At 32.8% G+C, this 13,877-nt stretch overlaps 1 protein-coding gene across 1 annotated transcript; it reads right to left on the bottom strand.

Annotated features, from left to right (window-relative positions):
• Window positions 1–1,833: 1,833 nt before the first annotated feature.
• LOC120337650 (cerebellin-4-like) lies at window positions 1,834–8,269 on the bottom strand. Its single transcript, XM_039405509.2, has 2 exons — window positions 7,524–8,269; window positions 1,834–2,693 (listed from the first exon to the last, which is right to left on the bottom strand). Exons 1-2 carry the CDS (start codon window positions 8,193–8,195, stop codon window positions 2,499–2,501), a joined length of 867 nt encoding a protein of 288 aa, XP_039261443.2. The 5' UTR covers window positions 8,196–8,269; the 3' UTR covers window positions 1,834–2,498.
• Between the last annotated feature and the right edge of the window lie 5,608 nt (window positions 8,270–13,877).

The following is a 13,877-nucleotide window of genomic DNA, read 5'->3' as shown; positions in this document are numbered from 1 at the left end:
ACCAACATATTATTGAAACGATCGTTATGTCCACTACGTGTCCAATAGCCTAAGTGCATATGCATAAGAAGCTCAGACAGTCAGACAATCAAAGCAATGACGTTTTATGTAATGAACGTAGCGGTACTGACAATCTGGCAATAGGCCGATTCTGGAATTCGTTTGTCGGCTGTTTGACATAAATAATATTCAGTCGAATTACGATGTTATCAAGTCACGCTGTTATATAAACCCACTTTGGACTGATATAATTTATTCATTTAATGTTTTCATCAATTGTAGAATCAGGTTCCGTAAACTATTTGACTACTGGAGTGTATAGGTAAAGGATGAGTAGCTGGGTGTATGAAAGTAGTAACGAGGAGGACGAGATGTATGCCCACAATGGAGATGTTAATGAGGAGATGATTCAACTTGAATATAACGCTGAAAATCTTACAGCCATGGAGACCAGTAACACATGATAGGATTTGGAACTTCAACGGCTGGGCAGTATAAATTGGTGAATTTACCTAGTCACTGATCCTGGCAAACGTGGTGGAAACCCAGTATTGGTAAAACATTCTCCCAATTTTATTCATTTAACATATTTTGCAACAAGACTGTTGGATGCATGGTGAACATTACTTATCCGTCTGTCGATACCATTCTGAACTAGTGTATACCAATTTGAAATAAACGATCACAAAGCTGGTTATAGATAGTGACACACCTTTCAGTAAATAATTTATCTTTTTATCCAACTTCAAATATGCAAGACACTAAAATTTGACTTTCCGGAGTGAATGGTGACGCGAAAAAAACCTTGAAGCAAACAGTATTTTATAGAGTGAATGAAAATGTCATTCCTTTCGATATGTATGAAGTTAAACGTACTATACTGTATTTTCGTACGATATAAAAGTAAGATTATGAATTGAAGGTTAAAGAGAGGTACTTATCGACATTAAATAGACAAACGTCACGTTTTAAAAATATTTCTTTCAGGTACTGTGGATTGAAGAGACTGAGAGTACATTTAACTGTGAGTTATAACAGCAAACTGTCATGGGATCGTTTTTTTTATATTGTACATTTAGGTTACAGCTGGCATAAGTGGAGCACGCGACTTGTTGCCAGTGTTATTTCTAATACAAAGGAGCTTATGAGTGCGCAAATGCATCGACCGAGATATGTGAATATCCGTTGTCATCGAAGAAAATTTACAATCATGAATCATGTGCATCCGCACAGAGAATATTTCGAATGATACATGTCATATCCATGTTGTCGGTACCCCACTCATACAGCAGTCAGTCATAATATATATATGAAATAGGAGTAATCTGGAAGATAATATCAAGATAATGACCCACAACCCAACATAATAACACAAATGGTAGTTTTATTGTTGAACGTTGTGGTGTTTCTATACTCGTAAATTTTCTGAGAATAAAAGTTAGAGCCTGTTGTTTCTCGCAGCATTTAATTCGATAAAATAAAACAAAAGACTTAATTAACAAAACCCCGAGCATTAAATTATAGAACCTACTTCCATTAGGCAGGTCCAAACTCGGTGCATTAGGCGGCCATTGCGGGTGTAGTTCTTTTGTTTCGAAATACTGTCAGAACTGTGTCTAAGGCTAGCATTTCATCTATTCACTTTAATGAAAGAAATCGGGAGGATTGACAAATTTGTGCGTTTTCACAACAGAACCTTTCACTTCTGTTCACGCAGTTCTATTGGACATATTTTAGGAATCAAAGTAAGTTATGATTTTGCGGGGAACAGTGACGTTATAAAAATACATTTTTATTTTTCATTTTAGGAGTGTAAACCTATGTGGTTGAGAATTAATGCAATGGTTGTTACGTATAATAGTTGTAGGTGGCTAAAGTTTGGTCGTTAATCGCGCTATTTCTTCCATTTCGCACACACATTTGTATTATTACGAAAACATGTAGGAAAATGTTTTCATGTTCAGTAGGCAGCTGCGAACAGAGGTGCATGACAAATTTTATCCTTGTCGCTGCTCCAAAATAACATTCTGGGACCACATAGAGAAAGAGAGATTTCGTCACCAAGAAAACTGTCGTCACGGCAATATAAATAGTTATGCTGTTTAGTGGAAATAACCTTGAAACACAAATTGAAAATAACACTATTCCTTATGATCATTTGAAAATCCAGACAGAGCCGTTTTTGATGAAATACAGAGTTTGCTAAAAATGTACCTGGAAATTCTGTGGAGCGGGAATCATACAATTACAAATCATACATTAAAATGCATTATATTTTATTAAACTCTATGTGATAAAATATGACATTTAAATTGAAAAAAATATAAAAAAAGACTTTTTTCTAGATTCTAGACAATCGTAAAATTCGACGCATTCCTCCATTAACACCCAAACCTCGTTTGATCCAAATTACTTCACGTTTGTTATCCGCCATGGTAAGACGGTACCATTTTACCTTTTTATTTCCAACATTTATTAGAAGTAGTTAAAACAACGAATTACAAGTCTTCATCTTCAAATATCAAGAACCCCGAATACGTGGAATATTTCCATCCACTTTCAAGATTTCCACCTATAACTTGCAGTTCTACTCGATCTCTGGCTCTTAGATGTACAATTCCTTTGTTATGAGCAGAATTATGATTGTCGCCTTCACCATCAGCAAATCCTCGAATAATAGGAATCCCATTGACCTATAAACATCATTTTTTGTTTAATTCAAGCAGTTTTACATCAAAGTAAATAAATTTATCACGTTGAAATAAGCTGTTTCACTGAAAACGCTGATTTGAACTGATATTAAAACATGATTATGGGAAGATTGCGAGATAAGTGACTCCTCCAAGGGATATACGTCAAAGATACGTCATGGAGGTGCCATAACTTGAAAAAAAATGGTTTATGTCATGACAACAAAAAATGGCTGTAGCGAATTGGTAAAATAACGTGTGTGCAATTTTAGTACAATAGAATAGTTTGAAGTGTTTTTTTTATCACATTTGAGTGACTTATTTTTTAAAGTTCAGCACAAAATGCGAAAGTGCTTTCTATTTCTTATAATAATAATAAAAAAAGATTAACTAGTGAGTTCATTTATTGATTTCCAGTTAGTTATTTGTGCAGTGAAAAACAACAGTCCTTATCAAAACATTATTACTGTGCTTTCCATTTTTACGTTCACGAAGCATTTGTAGTGTTTTGTTGACATTTCTGAATGTGTCGTATAGATGAAACTACAATTTAAAAAATTGCATCAAAGATTATTCCCCAATACGAAATATGGAATACAAAAAATAAGATGATTTGGCAATTGGATGAAATCCGAGCATGTGAATTTCATTGTGTTTGACGCCATGTGTATTTATTATATTTTAGACACACATGGTACAGTCATGCACGAGCCAGTCATCTTATCCATTTTTATTACATAAGTGTGAATGAATTCGAATGGTTTTGTTATTGGTCATGCACGACAAATATTCAGTGTATATTTGTCTACTTCCTGAGTTTAGTCATAAAAATGCGTCTTCGCCTGTCGCTGAATCTTTTTATTTCAAAAAACCTTCTTCATGGAGCATACATATTTTACGTTTTGCATATAACAAAGTCAAAATTTATAATTCAGTTGATATATATATAACAATATATTGTCGGTGAACTAAAGCAATTTTAAAGAATAAGGATATAATTCAACTTTCGAATAGGGAAGTAAATACAATGCTCGTAGTCATTTGTCAGCTTTATCACCTTTTGAAATCAAAATTATAGTAATTATCTATTATAGTAACAGTTTGCCAGTTATATCATTTATTATTTGCCAGTAGAAAGAACGTGATAATTTGTTGTTCAAAATTTTAAAATAAAGTTGTTCAACCCCCGAAATACCCTCAAAAGGTATAATGAAAATTATGTATAACAGACGACAACTATTTGTAAGCATTTTTCCAAATTAAGGATTTTATGCATAAAAGATTCATTCATTGATAGAATACCGAACAGTAAGTATTACTGGCATGGAATCAAATGAAGTACAAATTTATAATTCCGCAAAACTCGGGTACTGGAGAAATCTATTTTGACACAAAGTTTCATTCTCCTAGTAGTTACACTGAATTGTACAAAATTGGCGATTCAAAGTCATTATTTAAAAAATTTTAACAAAGAATGCGAGACGGATACATTGTTGATTTTTATTACGGGAGGTGCTTTACAGTTTATGTATCCAAGTGTAGTCATGGGCGCGTGAAAGTCGCTCACAATAACAAATTTGAAAGTTCGATTGGAGTACTCTTTATGAAGGATAACTATTTGCCCCCCAAAAGTCGGTGGGATAAGATAATTAATCATCTGGTAAATTAAGCAAGTATATTCATATATTAAATTTGAATAAATAATTGTAATTGCTCAAATCTGTGATTCTTAAATATACTTTGTACTATGAATAATATGGGAATAATGACAGAAGAAAAATATTTATCTGAATCACACAAGACAGGCGATGCGGTCATTTAATCAGAAAACAAAAATAAGATAACAATGAGGTTACATTTAATTTTGTTTGTCATAGAATCATACTTAAACAAGTTATATCTTAGCTGTCTAAATGATCATGAAAACACCCTCAGACACTCATAATTAAATAATTTATAAACCATTATGAGCAGTTTTGTGACGTACACATGAACACTAAATGAACCCATACAGAATTTGTTTACGGGACCTACCATTACCAATGGAATATCTATTAAACGCTACGTTTTAACACATATTAAATAAACAATGAAAGCCAATTACATGCCCGCCACTCACAATGAACAGCAGCTTCTTTTTATAGAAACCAAGCGTTTGTACTTACGGTTCAAAAATTCGAACAAGTAATTAATTGTTCTGCACGAAATGCATTCATTGCAAAGTGCTTATGATACATAACAATAAAAAAAATTAATTCAATTCTTCCCGTTTGGCGGAAACCCCTATTTTTCTATACACAACTATCCGCGATCGTTCTTGCATAATCGCTTGAGTTCCATCTCAAGTTTTAATTCATATTTATTATTAATACTGAGCACCACAAATAGCACTTCGAAAATATTAAGTTGTCAGTACGACGTTCGCCACACGTCACTTGAAATTTTGTTATGAATTATCCTTTCCTTTACACAAAATGTCACGATGTATTTAGACTTGAAACGAAACAATGTTTGTTGAAACTGAGTAAACTGCCTTAGAGTGAAATTGTATATAAATTCTAGAATAGATTTCGGCCTTGTAAGCAAAAATACCCATCTTCGAGTATGACGTCCTTCAGTTTGTAAATTATATTTTTTATGCTAAAATATATATTTTTAAAACTACTGATTTGTATTTTTTCCATACACATAATGAAATGGGCAAACAAAACTTATAATTGAAAGTACCGTATTTGTTTGTATACGTTGATCCTTCACAATATTTAACGCGCAATCACGCTATAACTCAATTACAGATTCGCGCTTCATGTAACATTAATTTTTGAGAAAACATTACATATTTTGGATACCGAATTAAACGAATGAAGTTTGAAACAATCAGATTAAGGTATTCATTATTATGATAACTATATGTGGTACTTGAGTGTGTTAAATAAGTGACATAAGGGATATAAATGCTCGTATGTTAAAGATTTAATACATGTAATAAAGAATTACTTTGCAAATTATTCATAGCCGAACAGACCAGGCAACTGTTTTCTATATGAATAATGTATATTAATGGCATTCAAACAAAGATAGGAAATAACTTGAGCGTATAAATCCTACTTTGATATTTATATACTCTGCATTATCCGATTGGATATAGTTATAAGTATCAGATAATTATTTCATGCAAAAAGAATAACTGAATAAGTGAATGATTCAATAACAACTTATACTACACTTTTGCTCCAAACAATGTCGAGTCGAAGCGGCAACGAAAGGTCAGGATAATGTCCTTGATAGGCATCACCTTCAGTAACGTCTACGTTACGAACGCTTAACTAGAAATATCAACTCTCATACGAAAAATATTGAGACCCATAGGCTGTTTTGGATTTATGCCTGGTTACATATTTTTCATGGTTGCTTGCATCTGTGTTTTCAAGGTTTTGAAAACCCTCGCTGTTTATGCGTTTTCGTATAAAAAAAAAATTAGCAACCCAGATTCATTGAAATCATTACAATGACATAAAATTGTGCATAATTGGCAGTAAATAAAAGTATATATGTTTCTAGACAAGCATTTTAAAATTGAATACCATATGGATTGAATTTACGAAATGACACAGTGCTCCTGCGTTTAATCTAAAGAAAAACATTTCTTTTGTGACTATATTATATAGTTGATTTTAATTACTTGTTGACTCCTACAAAAAAATAAAATCATTTTTGTTTTGCGGTGGTTTAATAAAAAAAAATCCGCTTGAAAATTGGCTGACTCGAACCCAATAAATAAAGCACTTGAAATTCAAAACAATTGTATGGAATTCATCGTCGATATTTTACGGAGGTCCAGAAAAATATCAATCGCCTGCTCGTGAGCATTCAAGGTATTTTAAAATGGAATTTGTCTTATACAAGCTATTAGTCCAAGTTATTGAAAGGTCAGATGTCAAGGTAAAATAAGAATCGCCCACAGATGAGTTTATGAGATTCTTATGAGTTTATAGTTATCTAAATATTTCCTAGTGCTAAAATTATTTTAATCATTTGAATGTTGATAATACTTGAATGTTCAATTCCAATATAGTAATATAATATTAGTGAATAAGACGTTCAGTTAGGTGAACTGAAATAGTTTCGCAAGCAAAGTAAATTTCAAACAACTCGAGTGTGCTGGAAGCTTCATGCTTAGAAATAGAATTAAAAACCTCGTTAACTCTTATATAGCTTCATGGTGTAATCTATGAAGCCGTAAATGCGTAATTCCTAACAATTTTACATGAAATTTAGGTGTTGATTAAACCATTGAGACGTCCCATATGCATATTGGAAAGCGATGAAAACTCATATCGTGGTGTGCTTGGCCTCTATCATAATTTTTACTTTGTTCGGATATAGTATGAGGTTTTTGTACAATGCGCAAAAAAGCATGATATACGCTTTATCGCAAAAAATGGAGCTTCAAGACCCATTCCAAATCAATTCAAACAAACATATTTTAGGTGGAATACAATGACAAAAAAAATCATTTTACAAAGATTTTATGTACTTTTATGTACTTGTTTCAATTTCTTCCAACTTCTTATTTTATGTGCAATTGTTTCGTGTTTTATGAAAACCTTGCAACTGGCTAAATTTCATTTTTTTGTTGTTGGTGGTTTTCTTTTATATATTTTCTTTTTACCAGTTTGCTTTTTCCTGTAAATATTCACTCCGTATTTAACCATTGGAAAAATCAATGCATGCTTTTAAATTCTTAGTGAACGATTGTAACAGTGTGACTTGTTAATATGAGAATAAGAAATTTAGGCATACTATACAAATAGACAAATTGGTTCAACTTACCAAGAGATCAATCGTCAATGGGCTTTTGTTGTATAATCTGTATACTTGAAAATAGAGTGAGTAGACTCCGCTTACAGGCGCAACAAAATTACTGCTTTCCATGTCAAAAGCGTTTCCGACGTTGACCATTACGTGATCAAACGTCACAGTTGCTCTACCGTTAATAGCAGTGGTTACTGTCGTCAGTTCTGTACTTCGTTTCACAGAAAAAGCAACACGTCTGTTTCGCCGTCCTATTCCCATTATATCGCCACATCCTCGGGATGATAATTTACCCGACGAAGTTGACGAGTCTTCCGTAACTGGGCCTGTACGCATATTCTCGTCGGTGTTCTTCAATTCTTGATTTTGGTAATACTTTTCTGCATTTGCTTCCTGGCTTCTTTTTTCTAATGATGTTTTAAGACCAATTATGTCAGCATCACACACCACAATACATTGTCCCTCTAAAGCCACGTTAGGATCCGATTCCACTGAGTCCTCGATATTACCTTTATATTGTTCTGCCTGCCGGGAAGTTCTTTGAGATTTTAAAGCGGATATACATTTTAGTCCATTATTAAAAGTAATTCCAAATGTTGATAAATCTCCCAGAAAAATTAGTAATATTATTGAGTGAACTCTCATATTGAGTATAGCGGTCTTTATGTGCGCAAACATCAAATTAGTCATATTGAGAATAATTCACGGCGATGTGATCGAAGCCCACCTATAGCCCGGTGCAAAATTTTAATATTTTCGTGAGGTTTAACTGTTTTATAAATAAGAATATAATTAGATATTTGTTATATAACTCTTAATACAAATAAAACAAATTCATCGCAATAATAGGCTGCCCTTGAGTGAGTTGAATATTACTCGAACATAAGTACATAGTTGTCATAAAATGTGTTTCAGAGGTGTAATAGTGCTATTGAAAAGAAAAAAATACTACTATTGCTCAATCCATTAGTGTTGTTTTATCTTGGACTTTGTCATTTCATTTATTCAACTTTCTATATGACTCTATATCAGTGGGTAACTACGATATACGGAGAAACGAAAGGTAGCTCATTTTGATATTTCATTTTATATGAAATCTACACATTAAATTAAATCCAAATCAAGTACAGGTTGAATAGGGAAATAGAGGAATTGCATTGACAATATGCATCTTTAAATATTAACTTTAAATAAAATGTGATAATGCGCACACTTGTCCAACACAATAAAAAAAATCTAGAAATACCTGTTTTGGGGCTAAAGAGTTACAGAATAATTGATTTATAGCGGCATAACATCAGATGAAATCCCAAATAATGCTCAGTTTCACTGATGGTGTATATCAATTTCCAGTTGAAACCATTGATATTTCTCTAATTTTAACGTTAGAATCAAAACCCTGAATGGATGAACTAAGTTTGCCAGGTCGCCACACCCTAGCAAGCGGCTCTTGACTCTCACCTGTGCAAACCACTGATACCAGTGGTTCATTGGGGTCTGCTATCGGTCTTGAGACGATACTTCTATGCCTGTTCTATATAACTTGATCTTGCAATTCAATAACGAAATGTTGTCTCTCAGCGTTTATTTAACACATACAGTATATATATTACAATCAACTCTGCTTTCTCTTTGGTTTTTTCTTTATTTGTACTAGCTAGAATTTTTTTTAACTGTGATTCAAATGTTGTTGTATTGTTTCAGTATCCCTTACCATGGTGGCTCACGTCTTTATGTGGTGAGTTTTTACTAATGGTTAGGCATAACTTTACTCTGATGAAATTATCATAAAAAAGCCTTTCTAGAATATTAATGATTTTTTTACTTAAACTCGAGATAAGAACTTTAAAAAGTACGATAAGTGAAAGGATTTTATTGTGTGCATATTTTCAGAAACCATGATGATCTCTCCTGTTCTCGTGAATCTCGTTAAGTGCTGTTAAATTCCGATTAGGCCGACTATTTGGCTCAAGGGATGCTTTTGAATAAAATGAAATAGTATTCAACAGAAAATGTTATTCGAATAACAGTGGAAATGTAAATACCGCGCATTAGCGTAATTTAAGAGGCGCTGTTTGATTTTAAAAACCTTCTCCGTCCCGTCTTTAAACTCAAACACGTTCGGTTCATTTACTGTAAAATCCAGCATGTCAATCACTATTCTAAAGTAATCGAATCGACGTTCATATGGGTTATATTTGGAAAAGGCTTCTTACAAGATGGTAGAAATACCATTAACTAAACATACCTGATTACTCAAATCTTTGATGCGTTATATTTTGTTAATAACTTTGAATATCTTAACTGTAAAAATACAGTATATTTGCTGATTTTTTATCCATTGTTGTTTCGATCTATTTTGACATGAATAATTTATTTGTCAAAAACTTTCCTATTTTCACTACAAAAAGTAAAAAAAAATTGTAATTTTGAATGTTATATGAGAAATGTAAGGGTGAGTGAATTGATCTTTGGGTACAATAACTTTACCAAATAATTGATATAGGGGCTGTATCACAATTTAACATTTTGTTCAGAGTGTCGTGAATTCATATCCCAGTAATTGATCGAGGAGATACTAACGAAAAGATCCATAATATTCACACCGATTTTATTATCTCTCATAAAATACTCTGGATTAAGCGTAGTTATCTACGTGAACCCCAACAAATTTTACAATTGATTTAGTAATATCGTATTGATAATTTAACTAAATTTTGTTCGAAATAGACCAAGCGAACATGTGCTCGTAGATATTGATTTGGGGGTCGCTATACGTCCCGCCAAAAGGTCAGTAATGCGACTTATTTATTACCTACTTCAAACGATTGATGATAGAGTTACCTATTCATTAGGAATTGTCTGCCATTTGAAAACTAAAATGAGGTATTCGCTATATTATATATACTCGACATATACTTTTTATCAGATATATACGTTTTTTCTGTATTTTGGTGCGAATTATTTGCGTAAGCTAGTAGCATAATCCAGGCTGTACCGTCGTAGGTCATTTTCATTAAAAAATCAAAGTACTTTTCGTAACACACAACGATTTGTGAAAGGAGTGGTATTTTTAATAGCGTAACAAAAGCGTGAGACTTTTTCTAATCTTTGGTTGTGTTCAGAACTTCAATTTTCAACCACATGCACCGCTAAATTCGATTTTCTTGCAACTGCGAGACCGTAAAATTGATTTTCGGAAAGTCGGTTATGGTAAAGATTATTGAGGCAAGTGTGGGTAATTGACGCAGCAAAGAACTCAACAAATTGTCATATGAAACATTATTAAAATTTAATGAATGATTTATTACATGATTTTTATATGCTATCATTTCCTCAGGGCCATTACACATGATATAGGTATTGTAATATAGGAAGCGATTGTGCTGGAAAAGATTGAATTTATCTTAGCCCGTTGTTTTATATTTATTTCGGATAATTGCCTAAAGATCATCTCCTCTGCTCGCAATCCTAATCGTTTCATGTCCAATTGCTATGTTGCATATGTGCTATGTTCGTATTTAAAGATATTTATATTTTTATATACATCTTCGTATCATTTCAGGTCAAAAATGCTATAATTAATATGACATAATATTTATAAACGTCCCTGATTCCGAACTGGAAAAAGTTAAGTTCACATTATATTTGCAAGAATTTAATTTCACAAGCGATATAAAGAAGAGAAGAACTATACACAATAAATTGAAAATGAAGATCGTATTGTTTTTGAGTATACTCAGTTGTTATCGCTCGCCAGACAAACGATGCCGCAACTAGTTCTATAGATAACAACAAATATGATGGAGTCTTTCTCACCGACGAAATGTTCCCTAACTGCGTTTATTTTTACAAATATGATAACGCCTGTGTGCTTCTGAACATTCGGAACTTCACCCTAATCAAAGTGTCATATACTCGATTGCTTGCGATATTTCATTCACTGTCACTGTACCGGACAAGTTCGAAGTTTAATTCGAAGAACTTTAGTTATGTTGAATTCACTATACGATGCTGTTTCCACCGGATTGGCTAACTGATTGGCTAAGTCTTGCGCAAATTGTCATTTACTGGCGCGTAGTTACCCATAATTAATTTATATAGTTCCACAGGTTTTCGTATTTCATAGACATTACAGTTTCAGTAATGTTGCATAGCACTTACGAACCTTAACTATTTATGGGTGAGTACCCAAGGCTGTAAGCGTAGCATATTACCTTGACATTATCTTATTTTCATTCCAGAAGTAAAGCACAAACTAAATAATAAAAAAAACTCTGCTATATGCCTTACGCTTTCTACATTCTTTAGCATATTCCAGTTTCGACCTGCAATCGTTATACTCAATTTGTACCTTACACCTTAACTGCTGCGATTTTATCTATATACATATACCATGAGATCCCATTCCAAGCTTTATGACTAGAGGATATTACAACTTGATCTCGCCTCATACTCTCGAGTGGGCTTACAATATCTATACGGTATAAATGCTTTTTTATGGATTTTCGAAGGAGACATTGATTATTTTAAACGACAGCTTTGCATTTATATTGTTTTATGTTACGAACTAATTCAAATCCGTTGGGATACTGTATAAAAATTTAAAAAGATCTGCTGTATGATCCTCATTCGTGGGCCCAGCTGTTGTACATAAATTCGCAACATGAATATTGATCCACTGTCTGCAAGCGCGAACGCGTTAAAACATGACATAGAACGAGAAATTTCATATTCAGTCTGTTTTCTAGTAATTGAATATCCATGATGTATATATGGGCTTGTTTAAGCTACACCACGGCGAAACAAACAAACAACTTGGATATACGTACGCAACTGAATAAATAACAAACCAAATTCAATTTAGTGAAGCCATGCTTGTGTTATATCATGTATTTGCTCGAATTGTTCTTTCGCGTGAATCACGATACATTACTGTGTATATGAAATAATCATTTCTTGCCAGAGACAAATTAGATTTGTAAAATGAAGGCTGGTTAAAAAAAATATTGTGTTGTTTTCCTATCGGTCCGTATTTTTAGTTATAAACCTGAATAGGAAGGACTGAAGGAATATAAAGAACATTAAATACTTTATGATCAGTTAATTGTCGTGGAATAGTAGGCGTACCACCATCACATAGCAATAGTACCTGTACCGGTTATAAAAATGATCAGTTTCTCGGTAACGCTTTTTATTTACGTACGCCTAAATATTGGCATTTTACTTCGCCAAAGAGGTCATGCGGAAATATCGCTCCTGATTAACTCCAACTCATAAGCAGATCTTGTGACTGTACCATCTACATCTCTGTTTAAACCTATTTGATTATGACTCTATATACTAATGCCTACAAAAAATATATTTTATACAAATCATGATTATAATACAACCAAATAAATAAACTTAACTGCTCTATAATCATCACGACTATTTATTTTTTTTCCATGATATTATTTGATCCAATTGGCATAAATTTTCTCTTCCTCTTTTATTATTACATAAATGGAACATTATCACTTAATCTATCGCCGAATAACACAAGAAGTGGATTAATTTTAAATAAGGTATAAGATGTTGTTATATTTGACTTATATCGATTTACGCGGTTTCCCGCGTCGAGTAAACGCTTGATTAACTCGGGAACATAGCCCAGCTCAACTATATTTGGCTTGAAGCCGATCCGATTCTTGTTTCTTTTTTTTACGTAGTTAGATCAGTCACAGGATACGATGTTTTATATTTACAAACTATTTTTGGGAGTACAATTTTTTTATCATAGTTAAATATATACTGAAATTGCAACAAAGTTGATTATGTTTTCGCGACAAGACAATTTACCTAAAATTGTTCCCATGAATTAAAATGAAAAGGCAAAATTTCGGGAAAAATAGAGGGTTCTGTAGAACTCTTAAAAATAAAATTAAAGTCTTTCAATTTGAAGTGTGAAAAATTTGAAATTTATTGGTCAATTAGTTACGGGAAAAATTTTTTTTTCCCAACAAAGAGTTGCTCCAACAAACAAGGCCGAATGACGATTCATATAGACGACTGCATTGTTCCCGGATTAAATTTAGTAGAATATCGGGATTTCATGAAGTCAATTATTGCTTTTATCAAACATTTTATCGTCGGTTGTGCTGATTATGAGGTCACAAATCATCTTGTACCGGTAGCTCTACAACGCGAAACTATACATTTAGAAATTAATAATTGCTAGAGAGTTTTTGAGCATTTTTGTTGTATATATAACGAATAGATACTGTTTTACACTATTATATTATTGTTTTAAACTGTCCTAATTAAGCATGAGAATGCACCACCAAAGTTTTTTACCAAGATTCCAGTCTAGAATTAATCTGACATAATGCT

The sequence above is a fragment of the Styela clava genome, chromosome 10, assembly GCF_964204865.1.
Source record: "Styela clava chromosome 10, kaStyClav1.hap1.2, whole genome shotgun sequence".
Taxonomy (NCBI): Eukaryota; Metazoa; Chordata; class Ascidiacea; order Stolidobranchia; family Styelidae; genus Styela; species Styela clava.
Note: the sequence above shows the minus strand (reverse complement) of the source record. Positions and strands in the feature narration are given on the sequence as shown.